The 23,793-nt window shown below is 37.2% G+C and overlaps 3 protein-coding genes and 1 long non-coding RNA gene across 5 annotated transcripts; 2 read left to right on the top strand and 2 right to left on the bottom strand.

The window, feature by feature from the left end:
- The first annotated feature begins 398 nt into the window (after nucleotides 1-398).
- Nucleotides 399-7,413, top strand: LOC137394894 (sperm axonemal maintenance protein CFAP97D1-like). 2 transcript variants are annotated; one of them, XM_068081674.1, is made up of 8 exons: nucleotides 399-508; nucleotides 618-788; nucleotides 990-1,070; nucleotides 3,462-3,580; nucleotides 5,761-5,869; nucleotides 5,955-6,059; nucleotides 6,368-6,502; nucleotides 7,025-7,413. In XM_068081674.1, the coding sequence occupies exons 2-8, from the start codon at nucleotides 702-704 to the stop codon at nucleotides 7,115-7,117; spliced, it is 729 nt and encodes a 242-aa protein (XP_067937775.1). In that variant the 5' UTR covers nucleotides 399-508; nucleotides 618-701; the 3' UTR covers nucleotides 7,118-7,413. The 2 variants fall into 2 exon arrangements, with proteins under 2 accessions (XP_067937775.1, XP_067937773.1); XM_068081672.1 differs by having other exon boundaries at nucleotides 502-520.
- Nucleotides 7,414-13,785: 6,372 nt separating this feature from the next.
- On the top strand, nucleotides 13,786-15,018 carry LOC137394530 (general transcription factor II-I repeat domain-containing protein 2-like). Its single transcript, XM_068081254.1, has 2 exons — nucleotides 13,786-13,880; nucleotides 14,021-15,018. The coding sequence occupies exons 1-2, from the start codon at nucleotides 13,786-13,788 to the stop codon at nucleotides 14,733-14,735; spliced, it is 810 nt and encodes a 269-aa protein (XP_067937355.1). The 3' UTR covers nucleotides 14,736-15,018.
- A 1,051-nt stretch (nucleotides 15,019-16,069) lies between these two features.
- Nucleotides 16,070-18,132, bottom strand: LOC137394896 (uncharacterized). Its single transcript, XR_010978402.1, has 4 exons — nucleotides 18,068-18,132; nucleotides 17,446-17,631; nucleotides 16,925-17,134; nucleotides 16,070-16,534 (listed from the first exon to the last, which is right to left on the bottom strand). It is a non-coding gene; the product is annotated as an uncharacterized lncRNA (long non-coding RNA).
- Nucleotides 18,133-18,557: 425 nt separating this feature from the next.
- On the bottom strand, nucleotides 18,558-23,447 carry LOC137394529 (uncharacterized). Its single transcript, XM_068081253.1, has 12 exons — nucleotides 23,280-23,447; nucleotides 22,459-22,656; nucleotides 22,026-22,171; nucleotides 21,556-21,789; nucleotides 21,248-21,430; nucleotides 20,913-21,019; nucleotides 20,648-20,743; nucleotides 20,144-20,375; nucleotides 19,672-19,790; nucleotides 19,086-19,303; nucleotides 18,818-18,881; nucleotides 18,558-18,580 (listed from the first exon to the last, which is right to left on the bottom strand). Exons 1-12 carry the CDS (start codon nucleotides 23,364-23,366, stop codon nucleotides 18,558-18,560), a joined length of 1,707 nt encoding a protein of 568 aa, XP_067937354.1. The 5' UTR covers nucleotides 23,367-23,447.
- Between the last annotated feature and the right edge of the window lie 346 nt (nucleotides 23,448-23,793).

Here is a 23,793-nt window from a genome sequence, read left to right as displayed (position 1 = left end):
TTCGGAGAAATGCATGCACAACGTCACAAACCAATTCTGAAATTAGCAACCTAACCCCAGAAGCTATGACATGATATTCCGCAACAAGGTAGCACTCTACAAGTCAACCATCATTGTAAAATATGCTGCATCCTGCTTCAAACACCTACACTGTATTCACAACTGCCTTCATCTAGATAAGAATTTCAGATTTATTAGTGTAAGCTTGAGGATTCTCAAAAAATCAAAGGAATAAACAAAAGCCAATACATATTGTTCCCTTGATTACTGGCTATTTGAAGCGTAATTAGCCAATCAATCTCTATTGTGCCAATTCACACGTCTGTGCATCTCAAAAGAGCTTGTCAGTTCCCAATCAATAACTCAATGGGGTATCCGTGGTCAAGTGAGAGAGATTTGCACTAGCGTAATATCTTGGTGTATATTGACATCACTAGGGCAGCCTGTTTACGAGGTAACAACAGAAATGTATATTATAGGGCGGGAAGACACAGACGAGCTGTAGAAGGTAGGCTACAAGGTAAATTATATGTTTTATGGTGGTCAGCCATTGGCTGACCTAATGCATTTCTATTCACTATACACAACGCCAGCTACTTCATTCATAGGCATTGTAGTTTCGATTGAAGTTTTCTATACTGGACTTGAAAGTCACTGCTTTTGCTCACACATAGAAAGCAAAGAAAAGGCGGGGAGTAAAGATGCCATTGGTAAAGCCTCTGGCACCGGCGAGCAAGTACCTTGCACAAAAATGGGAGTCAGACAAGTTCAAGATGCACAGAATTAGGGTATGTAGCCTAACAGAAATGTGAGATTTCACCCATTCTGTACTTCACTACCTATATATCTGTTTTACCTGCTCTGTATCTCACACTTTACCTATACTCAACGCTTGCCCCATTGCTTCAGCTTCCTATACAGAAGTTACAATTGTTGCAAGCTTATCACAAAAGGTAGTCAATTATTTTCTATCTCATTTGTATGTGTAGGTCAGAGATGCCCCATCTATGCTAGACAACTCAGCACCGAAGCAGTACCCACACTTACAGCTTGGATTAAACAGACAAGCAGTAAGTTAATATGACAAAGTTTGTAACTTCTATAAAGATCAGTACGCTGGTAGTATCATGCGCTGTGAGAAATCATCGTGTGTAATAAGTATGTACACAATTATTCTGTCATGCTGTGAGGTGGTCCAGCGGTGCAGATTGTAGGGTGCAGGGCTGCAAAGCTGAATATGGGAGTTCAGTTCCAGTGTGGGGTAATCTTTTTTCTAACACTCTTAGCTTAGCTTTGGACAAACAGACATGGCTGTTATTATTATTGTAAAGCTTGCGATTATCCCAGATGCACGTGACAGACGCTGTTCGTGCATCAATCGCATGCCACATAGCATATTTATACTTGATAATTTGTTCAGCTCACCAACAAACATCTTGTATATGTGTAGTAGGAATTCAGCAGTCATTGGGCTTTGCAGCAAAAAGTAATGTCACTCTTGAAGGATTAGTGTGCGCTTTTATGTGAGCGTTACAGTACTGGTGGTACCAGCAGGATGGTGGTACCAGCAGGATGGTGGTACCAGCAGGATTGGTGGTACCAGCAGGATGGTGGTACCAGCAGGATGGTGGTACTAGCAGGATTGGTGGTGTCTGTAGGATTTATAGTTTCTTCAAAATTGATGGCCCCATCAGGTGAATCATCATCTAGCGAGTAGGGCTGGGGTCAAACATTTGCTGACCTCAAGTAGTGGGTTGCTTTAGAAAATAATAGTACATCAGTACATGGCATCTAACTTCACTAAGGACCTTCAAGTGGCTGATATCTATTAGAACTGCTACTTACATCCTCTTGTAACAAATGACAGCATTGGATACCCCACTCAGTAGACCTCAAGAATCTAACAACCTCTGGTGAGACGCAGGTTTCTTTATGTCTTTGAACCACTTCAATGCTTAGGAAGGAAGGATAATTTCACCATATAATAACATAATTATTATAATAACATGGTCAGTCACCAACACCCAGACTTGTGCAAGCAGCAAGTCATCTGCTGTCATCGGCTGTTATCAGCTGTCATCTACTGTCATTGGCTGTCATCGACTGTCATCTACTGTCATCTGCCATCCTCTACTATCATCAGCTGTCACTAGGTGTCATTGGCTGCCATACTTATTCACAGTCCATCTGAGCTGATTGATCAAATAGCTGATAGTTACTGTTTTAGTTATTACATTTTTCTCATTTGTTAATGCTGTTGTGACCGTATTATGGCTTGCTAAAAGTGTAAAGGCAATGGATATACTGAGTTGTAACACATTGTCACTAGTAAATTCTATCATCTGGTTTTAGGGTAAAATAGATCACTAGTGAATCACATTCTAAATGCATAGCAGCTTTTTCAGAAGTGGTTAAAGAAAGTGTGTAGCAATAGCCCAGTAGGAATTACAGTAGTAGTAGTAGCGGCAGTACTACTACTATAGGCTGCTAGGAGCATGAAGGTCACGTAGATACTGAATATTTTGTCAATTTATCAACGTCTAATATGAAGACACATGAACCCACTAGTCTTCTGATAGTTCTATATCTCCATCCTCCCAACCAAGTTGCAGGTCACTTAATCTGCATTTTAATCAATTTTATCGAAACCTGTGAAGTGAATGACTTCTAGGCTATTTATTGGTCAGGAAAAATCTATTAACGCTAAGTAAGCTTTCTGCAATAATTGAAACCTACAATAGTTGTGAGACAGAAACACTGTAATAAACCTAGATTAAACTAAATATCGTCAAGAATGAGTATGCACCAGTATCGCTGCTTTTGGAACGATTGCTAGAAATATGCACAATCATATCTAGGTTAATCTATAAAGCAAGCAGGTCTTCATTCAATCTAGTTTTAAAATACACTCTAAAGTAACCACAATATGTTATAATAGTAATATAACATTATATGTAAGTAAATAATATATAGTTTTGAATAGGCTTATATAAGTTCTGCATAGAATATGACTTTAGACATCTAGTAATAACATGCTGTCTCAAGTACTATTCAACCTACATGTGCATATACAGTAAATTACAGAAGTAAACTGATGGATTATCATTATATGACAACCCATGATTCATAATCTATAAATAGATATCTTCATGCTTTGAATAGTAACAAAAATATTGAATCCAGGTTTATCATAATTGTTGCCCAGAATAAATATACATGTATGTATAGAGCAGAAACAGTCAGTAAGTCAACTTTGTTCAACAATCATTTTAAAATGTTTCAGGATCTACTGAAGGTAGCAGTTGTATTTATTCTTATTTACTCATTTCAGCTGACTAGCATTCTAATCCCCAGTAGACAGAGCTACAACAAGAAGCTTTAGCATGTCATTTTATCTAGCTGGAGGCAGCTGAGTAGGTGAATGGTGGTAGATGAGTTTGACTTGTGCTTGTCCTTCACAGATACTAGAGGAACAGCAGAATAAGTACAACCGGGAGAACCAGTTGCTTTTGGACAAGATCAAGGTTATTGTGAAAGGTCATGGCACAGTCCGCAACTGGAATGAGTGGTCCAGGCGAGAGTAAGTTTGTGTGGGGTCTGCGAAGCACTCGAGTTGAGAGGAAATATTATTCATGTATCATCTGTTGTTGGCTCTGTGTTCAAGTGTAATGCTGTTTTATCGTTTAAACTTTACTACGGTTTTACATATCAGGAGCCTTTCTGTTCATTCTCAAATCCAGCAAAATAGAAAGCATAATTGTACTGAAATTATCGGAAGATATATTTAACTGACATGCAGTAGCAAGTGATCTTTATATGGTAACAGAGAAACAGAATTACATTACATGACATTAGAAGCTATAAAAACATGCTCGTGTTTACTTGTCGCTGCTTATTGTATGTTTCTATTGGTAGGAATAATGGCCAAACGTAAGTATTGTCAGTCAGCTGCTCTACTCACTATATTAGTTTTTTTGTATAAATAATTTTCAATCAGTTGGTTCTCAAAGCATCAGATATCAAAATATGCTTGCATTCAAAGGTATGTTTAAAAACATTTGTCCTTACAACTAATGATATCCTCAATCATCTGTAAGATCAATACGCTGCTTTATAATGGATTCCGTAGAACCCTTTCTCGGTGAGTGACGGCTGCCTGCTTTAAATGGATTCCGTAGAACCCTTTCTCGGTGAGTGACGGCTGCCTGACTAGAAACTCGACTTTTCTATTTGCACACTACTTTAATGGCAGCAAATGTCACCCTCAATCTATAAAACCTTTTCATTTAGCCAACTAGTATCAACACTTAGAAGCCTGGGCCTGAGGTAATTCGGGGAGTTGTTGTTCCACCTCGTCCTGTGCCTAAGAAAACTTGGCTGCGTAGTTTTACTTTGTTTGTTCTTTATTTTCAGTTTAGTTCAAATTACGAAATTATGGTCACTCTGTGCTTGATAAGTTTGCAGTATAATTCTGAAGTTTAAAGTCGATTGGACCACTATTTTGCGAGGTATCGCTAGAACACTGCAGGTGTTTCAAACTGACCGAGAAACGAAAAATGTCTGCTGACAGATCATTAGTCTTTAATGACACACTGTTTGAGGTTCTTGCTAATGAAGTCTAAGAAATAGACAGAGCTAGAGAGCTTCTTTCCTCAGCAACAGGCGTTTAACACAACAACTATTTGTATTTCTATTCATAACAAATATAGACACTCTATCAGACTCACTATAATCATTATGTCTCTTCATTTGTCTCTAAAACGCTACTTTTTAATAGTCTGTAGGAAAAACCATTCTGTCTATCTGGTTTGTTTTTTTATTATTTGTATAAACTTCGAATTTTGAAAAAAAATCTAGTTCAGAAGGAATTGTGCAACTCAAAGTGCTTTCACAATTGATGTAAAGTTGTTACTACGGTCGAGGATCACGGGACCTGCTTGTGATACTTCAAGGTGTTGAAGTGGTTGTGCATCATTCAGACCTTCTCACTACCACCAGGTGGTAACATTCACTTGGATTGGTGCCTTGGCCCATCATATCGCATAGCTCAGCTGCCGAGTAATGCTGCTGTCAATTATTCACGCTTGGGAAGGTCTGCTGCAATTGTTTAATTAATTCTTCAGATGTCCCGGCAGCAGATGTAAAATGTACTGAAAACAATTAATATAATATGTCAGATTATAGGTATTATATTTTATCAATAGTATTGCGCGAGGTCCATAGGAGGAATCCATATACATGTACAGGGATACATTGCATCTAAAATGTCTTCGTTGGCAACTGTACGGACAGTGCCACTTCCTTAGCATTGTAAATTGGCTTGTTATAGATTTCTGTAAACAGTCTCTGTGACACCAGTTATTATAGCTATTATTATAAGCTAGATATACTTAATTGGCCTTTTCCAATCAGAATGAAAATAAACTGTCCAAGTACAAATCAAGTGCACACGGTAGTCCCAAGCACTGCTATGCCCACAGGCTATATTATGTTCATGTAGGAATGCGCTTCATGCCAACACCATAAATTGAGTCAAATTAAAAATACTAATATTTTTTAGCTTTATGCAAAAAAAGTCATACTTAATAAAGTGTAAAAAATGTAAAGATTTTGCTATAAATATATGAAAATATGTACACAACAAGTGAATTAGTACCGAGGGCAAAAAATGGGATACTAAAGCCCTTTGGTAATAGGTTATAGCATATAAATATAATCTTTGTACCACTTTATGGTATCACTCTCTGATTTGTGTTGCAGCCTGCACGCTGCCGCTCGGTTGAAGCAGCAGCGACAAATAGAGATCGACAACCAGGCCATGCTGGAGAGATTGAAAAAGACTAGACCTGTTATACAGAGGGTTCAACAGGTGAGCCAATGGCTGCTAGTAGATACTTACTGAGTGTTACTTACATAGAGGGTCTTTATGTAGACATTTATGAGCTTCTTTGTAGAAAAAGGACTTTGAAAAACATAAAAATTTGCAAGAGATGCTTGGAGGCAGTGTCAAGGACTATGATAGCCCGAGAATGAGGACAGAATCTAACGTAAGCAACGGAGTAAGTGAATTATATAAAAGAAACTATTGCCATTTCAGTGGCACGTATAAAAACTTGTCATGTGATTAACTTGATCAAGTCATATGATGGGATCAAGTCATATGACTTGATCCCATTATATACAAACCTGACAAAGCTATTTTATGAATCGTTTCTATGAGACAAAAAAGTTTACTTTAAAAAAATGAGTACACTATATAGTCACTCTTGACGACTGCTATGTTTTTAAACAGTAATAACAATAATATCTGCCTTCATAGATAAGATGTCACTAGCTGGTAAAGAGTTATTTTGGTGCCTGTATTTAGAATGCAGAAACCAAGTCAGAGAGGACTGATCGGGTGAAAGAAGGCGAAGAGCGTGAAAATTCTAAAAGCTCAGAGACATCAAATACAGATACTAACAATCAATCTGGTGGCAAGGATAAGGAGCTTCCACCATTGGTTCGTAAAATAGTCTCGGTTGAGACACCTTGTGTAAACTACATTGTCTCTGACCTATTAATGACCTTACACCATCACAGCATCGTTAATAGGTTTTATTCTAGTTCTGTGAATGCGTTTCCTTGTGATGCGCTATTATATTCTGATAGCCCTGGCAGGCTCTACTGAGCAGCTAATAACACCCAGGAGAGATCACATGTGAGACAATTTGCTATGTTGAGAAGATTTAGATTACGATGAACTAAATAAATGCACTCATTTGAATCATAGATATACATACCTGTTTCCTGGGGATATCAAAATTGATGTCTCCATAAAACAGATATATCTTTGATAGGGAGAAAGACGAAAGGAAAACTATAAAAAGAAATTTTCCTTTTCATAATTTTCCTTTCATTAATATGAAAGGATTTAATGTGTGTCAAGGACAACAACACACGTGATAGATGACTAGCAATAAGGAACAGTGAGGACAAGGTCGTTTGTGTCAACCTGTATTGTGTATGTCAATTGTTTCTACAGCCAAATGGCCAGAAACCAAAAGCTCAAAAGCCGCCGCCGGAAAACAGAAGGAAAAATAGAAATGCGAATGTTCCCAAGTTGCCAGCGATTTAGAATTCCATCACCTGCCCGACAGCGCTGCCTCAATACACAGTTATTTAGAGAGTTATCTCTCTGTTGTTGTCACCTGTACATAAAAGATACATACAGACGGTCTCTTGCTCTACTTATCTAATACAAAAGCTATTTTTGATAGATTGTACACATGTTTACGAATTGCATGTGTGTATTATTGTGTGTTTCTTACTGACATCTCTGTATTGATTCCCTATCGATTTACTATTGATTCCCTATTCTACGTATAATCATAGCGCTGAGTGCATAGAGTGGGGTTACTTGTAAACGATGTAAACATGTTTTGTAAACGATAGATGATTTGAGCTAGACCTTTGGAAACTGTAAAGAATCTACTCAACCTAACAAACAGACGAGTATTTTCAAAAACTGTCAATGTTCCTCCAAAGATATCAACTGCACAATAATTCTTTTTTAAAAATAAACTATTAATTGCAAACTCAGTGTGTATAACAACAGTACTATATCTTAGTGTCATTTGTAATATGGAGGTACATGCGCTCAGCGTATTCACATTCATGATTACAGAAATGTCTCCACCCAATTCCAACTCAGACCTTTTCAAATGAAGTAAAATTCAAAATTACAATAGCCTGCTAACTTGACACATCTAAGACAAATAATATTAAAATGAAGATTACTGCACCCCCCCCCCTTCTTCCAACCTACTTGTGGAAAATAAGATTGTATCTTCGCTTCAGCGCATTCACAAACACTCTTCTTCGAATGTGACACCATTTTTTCCATTTCCTAAGCATTTGCGTTTGACCATAAACTAAATTCCTGTTTGTATAGTTTATGTAAAAGGAGACAAATCTTTTAAACTTGAAGTAGAGGAGAGGAAGTGTTATGATATCGCAGACCATACATTCAAACCTCTCTACCATGAACTGATTAGCTAACTGGTTATGCAAGCTTTTCACAGCGCGCAATAATTTATGATTGCATGACTTTCTTTGGAGTTCTTATGTGGTTATTGTGAAGAACCCATATAAATAGAGGAGCCAAATAAATGGTGGTCAGCTAGCACTAGTGGCTCCACAATTAAGACTTTTAAATCACACCGAGCTTGACCTCTACAACTTCTATAAACACAACAGGAAGTACACTCAACATGCTAATAGGAAATAATAATAATAATGAAATTGATCAGCCATAAAAATGATACAGAATGTTTGAATGAAACGCTGAGATGTTTACACCCATCATTTTAAATCTGATTAGTTAGTCACACTCGTAGCTACATGATTCTAGTCAGTTACAGTTTAGCGTAATACTGAGGCTTAAGGCATCACTCGGTGATCACAATAAAAGTATTAATTTGTAGCAACCCTCTCGCTTTGACCTGTCCAGTTGTTACCCTGTTATTGGTGCAACTCTATAAGCCTCTGTACTTTGTACACATAGAAAGAGAACCGGCAGGAAATAAACAAATCAGTCTGAAAAAGAGAAGACAACTTGAGGCTGAAATCTATTTTTATCGCTAAAGCTTTATGACACTATTCATGAATCAGACGTGTCTCGTCTATAGCAGTAAACATACACGAGTCTACATTAACATACATTGCATGAAGATTTATCCTTTTTATAAAACAAATAATCATACGATAAACTTATTGTAATAAAATACATGAAAGCAAGTTAGCATATCAATGATAATATTTATTTGGCTAGACCGTTCTCTGAACTCTGGCCAAAAGAGTGATTGGTAAACGTTAGACTTACAGGAACAACTACTAAAAGCGCTGACAATAATTTCAATGACCTGTTATTTCTGGTATATGAAAAGTTAAACCTTTGTGCTCATTTTATCCTACAGATGGTTCTGCACTTGCGGTCCCTTTACACTCAAGTAGTAATACCTTTGTGATTTCTGCTCACAAAATATCCCTTTATCCCATATGGTCCTTTCTTTGTGATCTATTTGTATACAAATGTTATATCTCTGACACTTCTGCTTCAAAATGGTATCTTCTATATCTACATGAGATCAACCTAAACAAGCCTATGTAAATGTTATCTTCTTTTGTGAAACAGTAAAATCTACACAGTAGCTGGGTGAATACAAAATGTTTCCTGCTGTATTTGGGCTGACCTAGCATTTCATAAAAGTATAGAAAGATATCACCACTAAACAGTATGATAACTGTAAGTAGGCTTAACTATAGAGATTTTGTATTCGGAAACCTCTACTAACCGACAGTCTTTTTCAATAATCATGTAGAGTTTTTGGAATGAAAAGATTTATTTACAACAGGCATACAGTTGTTGACAGCCACTTTTACTGTTTACTGTTTTAGTTAGACTGTGAGTGTTGTTTTTGTGAGTGGGTGGGGGTGGGGGAAGCTCTTAAAAATGTCTAAAGGTTGAGAAGAAAAGGTGAGAGTAGTAGAGGCTAGCAAAGAAATGCAGATAAACAAGAAGTTCAAATGGTACGAGAAGCTCAATTCTTACCTTTTTAAGTAAAGAGGAAGAGAGATTGGTTGTACCAGAGAGGGTCACTGCAGGAGGAAATAGAGAGAGAAGATGAAGCAGTAGACAAGAGAAACACTCAAAACAATGTTGTAACTTTATTCGAGTTCTGGACGTTCCTCTTGTGTGTTGATAGAGTTCTGGACGTTCCTCTTGTGTGTTGATAGAGTTCTGGACGTTCCTCTTGTGTGTGGATAGAGTTCTGGACGTTCCTCTTGTGTGTTGATAGAGTTCTGGACGTTCCTCTTGTGTGTTGATAGAGTTCTGGACGTTCCTCTTGTGTGTTGATAGAGTTCTGGACGTCCCTCTTGTGTGTTGATAGAGTTCTGGACGTTCCTCTTGTGTGTTGATAGAGTTCTGGACGTTCCTCTTGTGTGTTGATAGAGTTCTGGACGTTCCTCTTGTGTGTTGATAGAGTTCTGGACGTTCCTCTTGTGTGTTGATAGAGTTCTGGACGTTCCTCTTGTGTGTTGATAGAGTTCTGGACGTTCCTCTTGTGTGTTGATAGAGTTCTGGACATTCCTCTTGTGTGTTGATAGAGTTCTGGACGTTCCTCTTGTGTGCTGATAGAGTTCTGGACGTTCCTCTTGTGTGTTGATAGAGATTAACTGATTCAAAAACTAGTCTCACATTCAGAGAAAGTTTGATGAATAGAACTGGTTGACACAGCAAGATGGAGGTATTCCTGTTGACTTGAAAAGATAAAAGCATCATGGCTGGTAAATTTCATTAAAGAAACTGAAGCGAAGAAGGCAAAATTAATCTCAGTACATAGACATAAACAATACATAGACATAGACAGTACATAGACATAGGCAGTATATAGACAGTACATAGACATACTAAAACTATGTGAATGAAATAATTTAATTATGGATGCTCAAACGGAGCGTTACGTAAATTTGAATTATCTCATGATGACGGCATCAGTTCATGAAGGTAATAGACGGATCTGTTTGAAGCAGTCAATCATTGAGATATATCTGCTAACTTTTACTATCTGAATGGCAGTTGACCAGCATTAGCAATGATAGGATACTAGTGGTATCTTAAAATCAGTGGTGCCTAGAACATAACATATCCTGTCGAATACACCCACCATATCATTACAAGGAAAAGTTTTATAGTTTAGATGACTAGAATACAGCTGTTGCCGAGTCATCAAGAATGTTTTAGATGAGCTAGGAGAAGACAACTTCACATTTAAATTCTTACTAATACTTGTTCACCTGACAACAATTATAAATGTCAAGCCGCTAAATCTTATGCTTTACTATTATCTTTCCCAACTTGTATCTTGTAAAACATATTGTATGCTAATAATACTGTTGAACAGTTTGACACGAGCCTTGCTGCTCCACTCCAGGACTTTCTAATATATGTTATTATACTAGCCATATGCACACGAGAATCTATAGTGGCCTATAGTAGTCTTAAGGCTTCAGTTGCTTAATTAATAAATGCTATTTTGTTTCTCTTTCAACTCTGCATTCGAATCACACAAATTTTTATCATGAAAGGCTTCATTGATTCTAGTTCAGTTCTTTATGAAATCAACAGGTGACGCCTTGATATTACACACTTGATAGACATGTTAAAATACCTCTTGACAGGTGTAATAAAGTTAACTTTTATTAACGACTATTGAGATTACTTCGTCAAAATTTATTTGAGAAAAGCTTTATTGTTCCTAGTAGTAGTAAGTTTTAAAGCCATGCGTTTTTGTCTAGTATATTTGAGTCAATCAAATATACTAGAACTGAGAATGTTTCAAATCATAATAATATAGAAATATAATGAAACAATACCAGAGCAAAAATCCATAATTGATCAAAACTGTTTCAGAATGTAGAAGCTCAGGAAACATTTACTGTGGTGATATTTGATTTTGAGCAATAAGTTAAATTTTTTTGAGTATGCATAGAAAGGCATTTCAGTTTAAAGGGTCTTTTTGCATATTCGTTGAGTGTTGTTTTCTCTTGACATTTGTTGAGTGTTGTTTTCTCTTGACATTTGTTGAGTATTGTTTTCTCTTGACATTTGTTAGGCGCTGTATTCTCTTGCCTTTTGTCAGGTCTTGTATTCTCTTGCCTTTTGTCAGGTGTTGTACTCTCTTGAAATATGTCAGGTGTTGCGTTCTCTTGATATTTGTTAGGCGGTATTATCTCTCAATACTAGTTGGTATTGTAAAGCGGTCTAGGTTTTCAATGCACGTTGGTAAATGGCCACTATATAAAATGCACACTTTGGTAAAGGCCTGTCAATCAAGATTACAGTAGGATGGTTTTTGAGAAAACCGTGATGGCAGGAAAGACAATTCTTGGCAGTATAAACGTTAGGTGCATAAACGCCAAGAACTAGGATAGCGTATCAGCAACAGACTCTTATGTATATGTTCTCAACTAGGATAGCGTATCAGCAACATACTCTTATGTATATGTTCTCAACTAGGATAGCGTATCAGCAACAGACTCTTATGTATATGTTCTCAAAAGGTTTTTCATGAGAGAAAATGCTGTTTAGGTCGTATTGTGATTTTTCAATATCGTAAAAGTATAAATTTAAAATGACTACTAAAATGTTGTAGTAGCAGCAGACATGTAACTTCATTCATACAAGTAGCCTCAATCATAGATGTAGCCTCAATCATAGATGTAGCCTCAATCATACATGTAACTTCATTCATACAAGTAGCCTCAATCATAGATGTAGCCTCAATCATAGATGTAGCCTCAATCATACACGTAGCCTCAATCATACACGTAGCCTCAAACATACATGTAGTCTCAAACATACAGGTATACTAACCTCAATCATAGATATAGCCTCAATCATAGATGTAGCCTCAATCATAGATGTAGCCTCAAGCATACACGTAGCTTCAAACATACACGTAGCCTAAATCATAGATATAGCCTCAATCATAGATGTAGCCTCAATCATAGATGTAGCCTCAATCATAGATGTAGTCTCAAGCATAGATGTAACCTCAATCAGAAGCAAAACAACTTAACATGGTATTGAAAACATATAATCCAAACTATACATGCCCTTGTTTGAATGGCATATAAAATCTTTGCCTTCAGCTCGTTAAGAAGTTTCTGTTTCGTTCAATGAAAATTTTTGAAAACGCTCCTTTTTACGAAATAAATAGTAACAACAAAAGCATGTGAGGTTTTTTAATATTTACACTAAAGCAACTGTGCTAAAACTTTGGTTTATGTAGCCCTAATTAATTTAATGCTTTGATTTTTTTCTGATCGTTTCAACAACTTATCAAGCAATGACATACTATCTTACTAACAGCTATTGATTAAGGTGTGTGAGTGAACATCAACTCTTAAAGCGTTTCCAATCTTGCTAAATGCAGTTTGTTTTGATGAGTAGCGAAAATTTTACATCATCCTACCTTCAACGTGAAAGAGTTGCGCTTTTCTATAGAATTATTTAGCAATATGAAAGATATCGCAGCCCATATATAGCCCTAATCAACTGTTATGCTGACCATATCAGTAACAGTACCACTTCAGATAGAGCAAACCCTAACCTAAAGGTTAATAGATTAAATACTTGACTCATATTAGCCTTGAATCAACCAGCACTGAATGCTTTTGTATGTTTATAAGAATTTCTTGCATGTGATACAATGTAAAGATCCTTCCTTTGTAAAGATAAATTCCTTTATTAACCTAAAAAAAATTCTTGCTTGACTTAGTTTTTGGAGAAATCCGCTAAGCTGTGGGTGAGCTTTAGCTACATTGCTGGAGTTCCATGTTATGTTTGTACAAATATGTTATATTTGTTACATATGGGGTACATTCAGCTGCATATTATATTTGTATAATATGTCGATATTTGTATACTATCTTCTACACCTAGAAAGTTGAATCAAATGCATTTGTAACCTATAAGCCCAAACACGTGTATCCAATTACAAAAGAGTGTTTTCTGGGTTTGGATGTTTTTCAGTAGTATGCAATTTTTGCGTAGAGGTGGAACGAGACACGAGACGTCTCGAGTATCGACCTGTCTCGTCTCGTATCGGTCTCGTCTCGAGTTAACTATTGCCAAACTCGAGACAGGAAGTAGAACTAAAGCGCCTGCGCGCGAGAGGAAATTAGCACCCCAAAAACTCTCGTGAGAGAAGTCAAGAAAGCGCGATTGTGCCGCGATATATGACATCACAACCAGAGCCGTATACTATACGGCTAAAATTTCTCCAGGAGTCTGATTCTCAGTATGATGATTTGTTAGTACACAACAACGTCAGGTTAGTACCATACTGCTATTTTTGAATTATATTTGACATACTTATTTTCATTACATTATGAAAAGGTAAAAAAGGACAGCAAAGTTGTGAATGTTGTGAATTATTTTTAATATACAATGTACTTTAATGTATATTTGCAGATGGCTGAGTAAGGGTATAGCTTTGCAAAGGGTATGGACTGTAAGACAGCATATTGAGCAGGTTTTTAGTGAGATTGGAGGAGATGCAGCAGAACGATTTTTAGAGATTCTCAGATCGGAGCATTCACTGAGAGACATGGCTTTTCTGACAGACATTTTGGCCTATCTGAATGACCTAAATTTGAAATTGCAGGGTGAAGGTCGTAATGTGGTAGAACTCTGGCAGGCAGTAACATCTTTTAAAGACAAACTCCACTGTTTTTACGAGGACATAAACAGTGATATGAACCACTTTCCAATCATCAGAGAATTTGAGAATGGTCGTGATGATGTCGTGGACCTTACAGCAGCATGCGCTTTTCTCATTGATGTTTCTTCAGAGATGGAGCGTCGCTTTGCTGCCTTTGATAGTATCAATGGCATTATTGAGCTGGTTGCGTGCCCATTTCAGGCACATCAGCTTTGGAAAACCCAAGTTGATAACTTTCCTCATGTTCCGAGAGGTGTGGCAGAATTAGAGCTGTGTGATTTAAAGGCAGATATACTGGCTAAAGCTCAATTTGCTGAGCAAACTATTGTAGGGTTCCGAACACAACCTGCTGTCCAGGAGAAGTATCCTATGCTATGCAAAATGGCAGTGCACTTACCTACTTTCTTTGGTACAACCTACTTGTGTGAATCAATGTTTTCAAAGCTGACATTTATAAAAAAGTAGGTATCGGAGTGTACTGACAGAGGAACACACTCAAAAGCTCTTATCTGTAGCAGTAACCAAAGATAAACCAGATATTGCAGCAATAGCTGCAAAGCAAACTTGCTTCCATGTGTCTCATTAACATTACATATACTTCTTCTGCACAGTAGATTTTGTTGAGAATAAACCTACATATGTTATTATGTTACACCTTGTTACTTTCATGTTTATGTTCATGTATACTTACACATTACTTAAAATACACATACAATTCATGTATATGTTCATGTTTACTTACACATTACTTAAAATGCACATACATTTCATGTTTATGTTCATGTTTACTTACACATTACTTAAAATGCACATACATTTACATATATACAGCTGTATTCATGTCTGGCCCTCCTGATAAGGCCTGGTTACCTGTTTGGCCCTCCAGCAAAAGTATTTGGGCACCCCTGCCGTATAGCTTCTGAGTCCAGCATCAAGAACCGGAAACAAAAATGCTGTTTCCAAACAAACCCGATCGACATACTGATCTCTAATGGAATATTCTTACCTCGCTCTCAACATCTCACTTTTTTGCATAGATTTTATTTTTTTACAAAAAAGGTAGTTTCTTCTAGAAAATGTTGTCCTCTTTCAAATGGTGTATGATACAACAATCAACTTTAAAGCAACTGCCAATGAGAGTAATATGTGTTGGTTAATGTTGCGGCCTCTCCATTATAACTTTTATAAAAAATAGAGCTCCCATATATGCTTCCGCTGGCCATGGAACTCTGAAACTATACGGCTCTGATCAAAACGAGGAAGTAGCTTTGTTGATATTTGGTACGCTGTCTTCCAAACTTCAGTTCATGATTGAGCAGTTGTTTATAGAAAAATGCAATGTCGCTGCAGATTATGTAAATTTTGGGAACTGATCATCTTTTCCTCAACGCCGAGAACAAAAGTTAATTCAGTTTTTGTGTGTGTACCATTGAATGGAGTGAACTTATACTCTCAGTGAGAGTCTCTCACTTTGGGTGGTAAGCTATAAAAACGCCTTTGGCTTGGCTGATCTAATAAGGAATTATTTACAGTGATGAATAGCACTGCTGCTATACAACTGGTGCAGAATTTTTACATGCCACAACTCACTTACACATCCGCATTTCATCATGTGACTTTTGAAACAGATCAGTTGTAATAGTATGTAACAATATCAAACCAATAATTCTTGATCAAATCAAGTCAGCTGTGATCTACATGTACATAGACAATTCTTGGCACAAATGCAGGCATCAAATCATCAAGAGGCTCAGTTTGATCAAGCTGTCTCAATAAATATAAGTAGGACAATTGGCCAGGCTGTGTCTTTATATCTTTTTACAAATCCCAAAAGCGTTTTAATCCTCACTATTGCTACAGCATAAATTAGAGTTTGACTAACAATGTCTGGTGTTAGCCATTAAAAAGACTCATGTTTGAGCCTCATCCAGGAATCACGTCTGCTTTATGATGTGGTGGATTAGGGGATAAAATGTGAGATAAAGTTTGAAAACACTTACAATGTATATCCAGAATGTTCATTGTATTCTTTCAATAAGTTTTAATATATAAAAACCTTATTTGGAAATACTCAGTAAGATGCTATTCAGACTGTACGAGGATGAAGTCTTACGCCTAACACACCTAAAATAATAAAACAAAATAATGCAAAGGGGTGAGCTTCCATGTCATATATGGGAGATGCTGGAACATTTTCTGATGTAGTAATGGTATCTTCTTGAGCCACTGGCAACTGATCATCATTCAGTGTGTCATAAGATTTACTACAATAATAACAAAAGAAAGTGTTACTAACAGAAAGTATACAAAAGTGTTAACTAACAAATGAGACTTGAGATGTACTCACATGCATCTTATCAACAATAATGAAAAGTAATTCCTAAAACTGATCAATAAAATTGATTAAATGATAAAAGATTTAAGGAGATGGTTTTTTAGATTTATAATATTTTACACCTATGTTCCATTCAAACATGTGGATCGGACAGCTGCGAATAAAAATGCATGGCCTGCTGATATTCTCACAGAGCTTTGGACGTGTAAAGAAGAAACCATTATCATTCATAAGACATCATCATTTATAAATTCTGGTGAGTACAGTTAATTAAAAGCGCAAGTCACAGCCATAGACTATTCTATACCTATAAACATACCGGTATCATTTCTTGGAGTGAGTTTTGCCTAAAGAAATGGTTCTTTCCACACAGAATAATAAACTGTGTGGGGCAGGTTGGTTCTTCTTGGTTTCCTTCCCATAGGCATGTTCAGCAGCCTTCCTACGAGAACCTCCATGTTGGCTCGTTGTTGTGCCGAGTGGCCTTTTTCTTCTGGCCACTGCTGAAGGCTGCACTCCAATTTTAGTCCTGTAATTATTATGATATTTGTTCTTTTTCATGTGAAATATGTTTTTCGTTATGTCTTACATGGTACAAATCTGATGATACTGTGATTAATCACAAAACTTTATCCAGAATATCTGATGAGGAGTGTCTGACACCAGCCAAACTATTAGTCCCAAAACCGCTGGGGGGTGGGCCTAATAGTTAGGCATGTATCAAACGGCTATCAACATTTAATACCATGTGAGGCATGCTTGTACATTAATGTATAACTGACTGACTTGTTATCTAAACTATGGCAATACTACACCCTGCCAATTCACCCTAAAATTCACCTCTTTTGCATAAAACTGTATCCTCCTAAAAACAATGGTGTGTTCAGGAGAGTGATTTTCTGACTCGCTGTACGGGCCTTCCACCGTTCGATGAAGGTCTCAAAGGCCGGACCATACATAGCCGCCTCATAGTAGTTTTCGAGTTTATCCGACATGTCCTTGTGGAATGCATCAATAGCTGCTTGCCTTTAAAAAACTCAATAATATGTACATGATGTGCATATTATAAACAGTAATATCTCCCAGTGTTATGTAATCTTGTCTTTCAACTATTGAATCATCATTGTTCACACAGAGTATGAACTTCGGCATGAATCATAAAATGTACAATCATTTGAGAAACAAAAATCATTACTGAATAAACTGAGCAGGAGAGTAAACACACCACTGGAGTAATGAAGCAAGAAGCAGAAGGTGGTAAGTTTGTTGAACAGAGAACATAGGACAAGGGGCTTCTGACATGATTTTATCAAATCAATCACCACAGTGGCAAATAATATACATCAGGTATGTTATGCGATGATGATTGCTGACATGTCATAACAGGCATGTGTGACAAAATAGCTTATAAATGAAAAACATGTATAAATATGATGATCATGTGCCTTGTCTCGTGGCCTACCATTTCTGGCGCTGTAGTTCAGAAACCTTTGGTATCACATCCACTTCTGAATAACTGTTCTCGCTAAAATGATAAAAACAAATGAATTGTTCACAAAATGTAACATATCCAGCTATCTAATGAATTTTAGTGTTTGAGTAATCAAACCCACATATGACCAAACTTTATATTGTATAACACAAGTAGGTTATAGTTGAAAAAGATTATTTATACATTCGTACTGCAAGTGGTTCAAATGAATTCTTGGTCTCAAAAAATTCCAATCTTTAGTAATAGTAAGCTTTATGGCTGACTTTTGTTAGTCATACATGACCACTACATTTTACGAAGCGAAGATGGTTAATACTAGGCCAGTACCTTTTAACAATCTCTTCATATTCAAGATGTTCTTCTACTTCTCTTTCTGTACTAATCGTTTTATTATCTATAAAAGTATTGTGGTGGAGCGGCTCCAACCAGCCATTCTGTGCTTTCTGACCTGTACAATAGTTTAGAATGTTTTATGAGAGTTCACTGTGAATAGTCAAACTTTACATCTAACAAGGCTAAGCAAACTAGTTGACTTATTATCATTTTAAACAGTAATTAGTCCTATGGTATTACCTGTTGAAAGCCAAAACAAAACCTCCCTTTGGTGCTGGAGTGGCTTATAGTGGTGTGCATTTGTTCCACATTCAAATGCACTCTCCATCACAGCCCACAGGTGCTTACACAGGTTTCCTGTGTTTCCATAAGTGCAGCTACACAAACCTAGATCAGCTTGGACGAGTCTCTTGGTCTTCCCTATGACCACCTCATACTGGTCACCAACCTTCTGCAAAGACCAAGTAAGTTATATATACATAAAAAACCGTAAGGTCATTATTGCAGCAGAACTTACTATACTTGAGGAACGCTTAATGGGAATATCAAGAAATCCGACAAGACATCTCCCCTGTAACTCAACTTACCCTACTCTAAAATTACGTCCAATAACATAAATTGAACTAATCCACCTCATGTACCACATGCTACTCACATGCTTTATTGTTACTGATGAAGTTGCAGGTCGTTTCCTTCTGTGTCTAAGCTCTGTCCTGCCATGGGCAATATCAAGAAGTCTGTTACAAATTGAATTCTCAAATTTTGTGATCAGATACTCCGTCAAATGGACACAGTTGAACGCTCTAGCTCGATGAAGAACTGTGTCCTTGAGGAGTCTGAACGCTGCCTCCACAAAATTGTTGGTGTTGTTACCTTAAAGATCGAACATAGATGTTAAGTATAAAATAAATAATTTGGTAGCACAGGCCCACATAAAATCATACAAGAGGCAATATATAATAAAGCTAAAAGGCCATACAATTGGTGCTTAAATGAGTATAAACTAGACAAATGAAAGGACAATAACATTCCATGCGATTTCTTCTCATACATAATATCAATTGCAGACTCATGCCAAGCATTGAACTTTGTGGTATACACTATATGTATGACATGCAATGCAACACCACATTCAATTGACCATAGCCCATGGATACACCTAAAAAGCTAAGAAGGTGAAGAGCAGAAGCAAGGAACAGTGAACAGTGGATTGCATGCAACAAGCTTCTTTTAATAGCCACCTCTTGTGAGACTGCTCTGGCGGAAGCACAAAGCCCAAAGACTTCGCCTGCCATGTAACACGCCAAGATAATTGGCATAATTTGGATATTTTGCCAGACACGAATGGTCACTCTCATAGCTATAAATCATTAAGGAAGTTGTTAATAGCTGCTTGTTAATCAAATCATCAAATATACATTTAAAGTATGCCAGATAAATTACAAAGAATTACACCTAGCCTAACTATTAGTCATCAACCCTCCTGGGGTTTGGGGAATAATAGTTAGGCTAAAATTACACCAAATAAACACTAACATATACATAACAACACCAAGGATTGGTGCTGATATTCTGCTTTTATTATTTTCATTATCCATAACACAGGGTAATCATTGCTGCTCCATTTCTCGCTCCAAAATATCAGTAGGTATTTGAAAATTGCTTTCTGAATAATACAAATATCAAATACATAGCATTATAAATTATACTTACATTTCCATGTATTCAGATTCACTATCGCTGTAGAGAAGCCTACGAAACAGTTCCATGCATGTGTTACGATCTCTCAAGTGGATCCTGTTGTGGCTGTTCCACAGCCATCTCCACACCGCTTGCTGTATGTGGAATGTGCAAAGCAGCACTCGACTTTCTGGAAACACAGTGTTAATGGCCGCATGTTCTGCCTTTGAGTCATCAACCATAAACAATGTTGGTCCAACTAGGCCTAAAATTGTTGAACGATGGGTGTTGATCATACCAAACACGAAGAAGGGCAGAGATGGGTTCCTTGTCATCAAAACACTGATTGCCAAGAGAAGTTTTTATGTGATTTGTGAAATGCATTGTTCTGGGTACTACCAAGTTCACTCATTAACCACTAAACAGAGTGGGGATTTTTTTCACGTGTCTCTCAGCCTACATTGTTTTTTCGAGTACCAACATTCAATGAATTATAGTTTCAGATGAATTATCTTCAAAAAAATAATAATGAAAAACCTCTGTTATAGAAGCCAGAACTGTCAGCAAGCTGTTTGATCTGGTCTAATCCCATGGTGATGGCATCTTCACTTTCACTTGTGGTCAGAAATGCACCTGCAATAAAATCACAATATGTTTAGTTTGGGTTTTTCGATGTTCTAGCATTTCAAAACCTTCATGGCTTTTTGCAACTATAGCATGCATTGTCTTGAACAACAAAAACATCAAATCAGGTTGTTATTAGTGAATGAAGAATTACATTGTATTTAAATTTTATTCATACCTAAAGGGACACCTCCTCCATGGCAATGGGTTAGAAGTAGAAAGAGGCGGGTCTGGTGACCGTCCATTCCACCACTGGCATCTAAAAACACTATCTCTGCAGACTCTCTGCAACAGATTATGTGCCATGTATGTTATTTTCACTGCCAGTTTGAACATAAAGGCGCATTTAAATGATAAATAACAATAAATGACACTGAATGACAATTAATAGAGGAATATAATCAGTGGTTGGGGTCAGTGGTTGGGGTCACTAAATCCTATATCCTATCTAGTAAGTGCATGCTGTACATAGACTATACCTATGTAGAGTCACAGTAATGTTTAGAAGCTGACCTTAAATTGTGTGAGCGCTCCATCAGTGGAGTTATCAGAGAAACAACCATTTGGCCGCTCTCTGTTAGACCTGTCAAAAACTTGACATCCTCATTCTCCAATTTTATTTGTAGAGCCTCTCTCATCTCTGCGGTTGTCTTTTGAAATTCACCATATTTGATTTTTTTCAGTTTGTTATAAAGTCTAAAAAGCAAAATATGAGAATTGCTAGCAATTTGAATGGTTATCAAATAATTTGTAGGTCAGACAATGTACGCGGAGCGTATAAACAATGTTCAACTGGCCTTTCCTTCACACAAATTATATACCTTGAGCAGAACTTGGATGATGGGATGATTGACCTGTTCGCAAGTTTGACAACATCCTCTTCCACAGTCATTTTCAAATGACTTAAAGCTGAGATCGGAGAATGTCCATCAACAAAAAGCTGTTCTAGTGCTCTAGTGGTTTCTTCAGAGACACGATTCTTTCCATATGAAGCAGCAGAAGCTGTTTGGTGGTTGTGGGCCAAATTGAGCTTAACCACTGCTTCACTAGATCCCCTTGAAACAGAAAATATTTATTTCTATTAACTAATCTGATGAATTCAGTCCAACAGTCGCTTAACAAGTTACAAAATCCTTTTAGAGGCATAGAATCAGGGGTAACAATGTTTTATTTAATTGTTATGTTACCGATTGATTTTGATAACCGATTTTGGTTTGAAATACAGGCATTACCTCAAAATGTATAAATCCTAAAGCAATTGATAAGAGAGACTCGCTATATTCTAACTTACATGTTTCCCTTTGACTTTAAATTTATTGTGAGCGTGGCTGGACATCCAGTGTTTTTTATGTTGGAATATTTTCGCTTCCTCTTCTGCTTATTTTTGCAGCTATGCTTGTTTTGATACTGTGTTTGATGCTGACAAACAGCTCTAAGCTGAAAAAGGTACGTAATATATTAGATCCACAGAGTACAAACATGACAGTGTATACTATACTTGCACCAATCCAATGCCCTTGAGGTTCTTCTTTCACAACTGTATAGTGTGTCGGACTCGGGTCTTGTGCCCGACTTGTGTCTTTCGAGTGTGGTGAGGTTAGAAAACGATTGAATCTGTTTTTGAGTCACAACCAGCGATTCTGGTTATACATTGCAGGCTGGTGATAAACCTGGTTTAACAACACTAGAGTATTTTCATACCTATTATACTTGTGATAACTTACACGAAACAGGAGTCTTTCTGTAGGCTTCCTGATTTCCTTTGTGCGCCATCTGTTGTTTGCCTGAAACGAGGCCTTCCAAGCCAAGATATCGGATTTTGATTTTAGTTCCTTCACAGAGAAGACAAAGGTCGTCTTGGAGGTTATTCGGACCATCTCGTGCTTTAGAAGGTGGTAGGCAAAACCTTCAGGTAGGATATTCTAAGAACAAAAAGTATCATCAAATACCTTCATTGGTGAACACATCACAATCATACTCAGACCATGATTGATAGCAAAGATAAACTGTATAGTTGCTTCGTCATTAGTAGTTTGACCAATGTAGTGAGTAGCTGGCGGCAAATGCCCACCAACCTCCCCCAAAATAATGTAATGGGGCAAATGAAATGCATGAATTTTGGGAGATTTTGACAACCAGGTGTCATATTAAAGCGAAGTACTTCTAAAAGATGAGCTCATTTATGAAGCGCCTCATATAATTTGGACAGAGTAGGCTTGACTTAAAAGACTGATTCATAATATATGCTTGGCAGGCATGATATTTATTCTGTGAAGCAATTGTATGAGAAAAGGTTTTCTTTGGCTTGTCTTTGGTATGAGCAAGCAAAATCGAGTTCAGTATTCAGTTAGATAACACAAAGTGCAAGTAGAGCAAGTAGTTCGTGATTGATTTTGTTACAATGTAGTTATATACAAAATTAAAAATCAAATTATTTTATCTCTGCTCTACTCTTCCCCTAACTTAACTGAAGATAAAAGAACTGACAGACAGACCACACAGGACAGTCTCTTGAGTCTTGTTTTCAGTTCATGTCATGCCTTACTTTACAAATGCTGTCCCATTCTGATACTTCCACTTCTTGGTGACTGGCTGCTGGTTTTTCACAATGATATGTGTGGTCAGTGCTCATGGTATGATAGGTGTCTGATTCAAGCTTGCTGAAAGAATCTTTTCTCCAAGATAGGGAAGATGCAAGTTTAGTGTACGAGTTTAGAACGTGTAGTTTAGAACGCGATAACGAGCGAGAGGAAATTAGCTACGAAATTAGCTAGGAAATTAGAATAAGTACGCTCGGCGTACTTGGCGCTCGCGGGTAAACCCAACAACCCATTATTCCTACCTCCCGCGCGCGTTCTCATTTGGGGTGCTAATTTCCTCTCGCCGCCTGCGCACGGTTGTTAAAACATGGCTTCTTGCGATAGCAACAACTCCATATATTGTAATGGATTGCGGGCAACTGCCTTTAAAGTTATACCCGGTCCGTTACTACCTGTTGCTACTGATTATGTTGGCCACTGAGTCTAATCATGTAGTCCGGACAACGGCCCTGTTATTTT

The sequence above is a fragment of the Watersipora subatra genome, chromosome 4, assembly GCF_963576615.1.
Source record: "Watersipora subatra chromosome 4, tzWatSuba1.1, whole genome shotgun sequence".
Taxonomy (NCBI): domain Eukaryota; kingdom Metazoa; phylum Bryozoa; class Gymnolaemata; order Cheilostomatida; family Watersiporidae; genus Watersipora; species Watersipora subatra.
The sequence above is the reverse complement of the archived record's forward strand: the minus strand, read 5'-3'. Positions and strand labels throughout refer to the sequence as shown.

What these genes read in the sequence shown, in the direction of transcription:
- LOC137394894 (XM_068081674.1), top strand. Translation starts at nt 702, where the DNA reads ATGCCATTGGTAAAGCCTCTGGCACCGGCGAGCAAGTACCTTGCACAA. An exon ending in AATGAGTGGTCCAGGCGAGA is followed by an intron (nt 3,581 to 5,760) that starts GTAAGTTTGTGT and finishes TTTGTGTTGCAG; the next exon opens with CCTGCACGCTGCCGCTCGGT. An exon ending in AATCTAACGTAAGCAACGGA is followed by an intron (nt 6,060 to 6,367) that starts GTAAGTGAATTA and finishes GCCTGTATTTAG; the next exon opens with AATGCAGAAACCAAGTCAGA.
- LOC137394529 (XM_068081253.1), bottom strand. Translation starts at nt 23,366, where the DNA reads ATGAGCACTGACCACACATATCATTGTGAAAAACCAGCAGCCAGTCAC. An exon ending in AATGGGACAGCATTTGTAAA is followed by an intron (nt 22,657 to 23,279) that starts GTAAGGCATGAC and finishes TTTTGTTCTTAG; the next exon opens with AATATCCTACCTGAAGGTTT. An exon ending in CATCAGTAACAATAAAGCAT is followed by an intron (nt 18,882 to 19,085) that starts GTGAGTAGCATG and finishes TGGTCTTTGCAG; the next exon opens with AAGGTTGGTGACCAGTATGA.
- LOC137394530 (XM_068081254.1), top strand. Translation starts at nt 13,786, where the DNA reads ATGACATCACAACCAGAGCCGTATACTATACGGCTAAAATTTCTCCAG. An exon ending in TTAGTACACAACAACGTCAG is followed by an intron (nt 13,881 to 14,020) that starts GTTAGTACCATA and finishes GTATATTTGCAG; the next exon opens with ATGGCTGAGTAAGGGTATAG.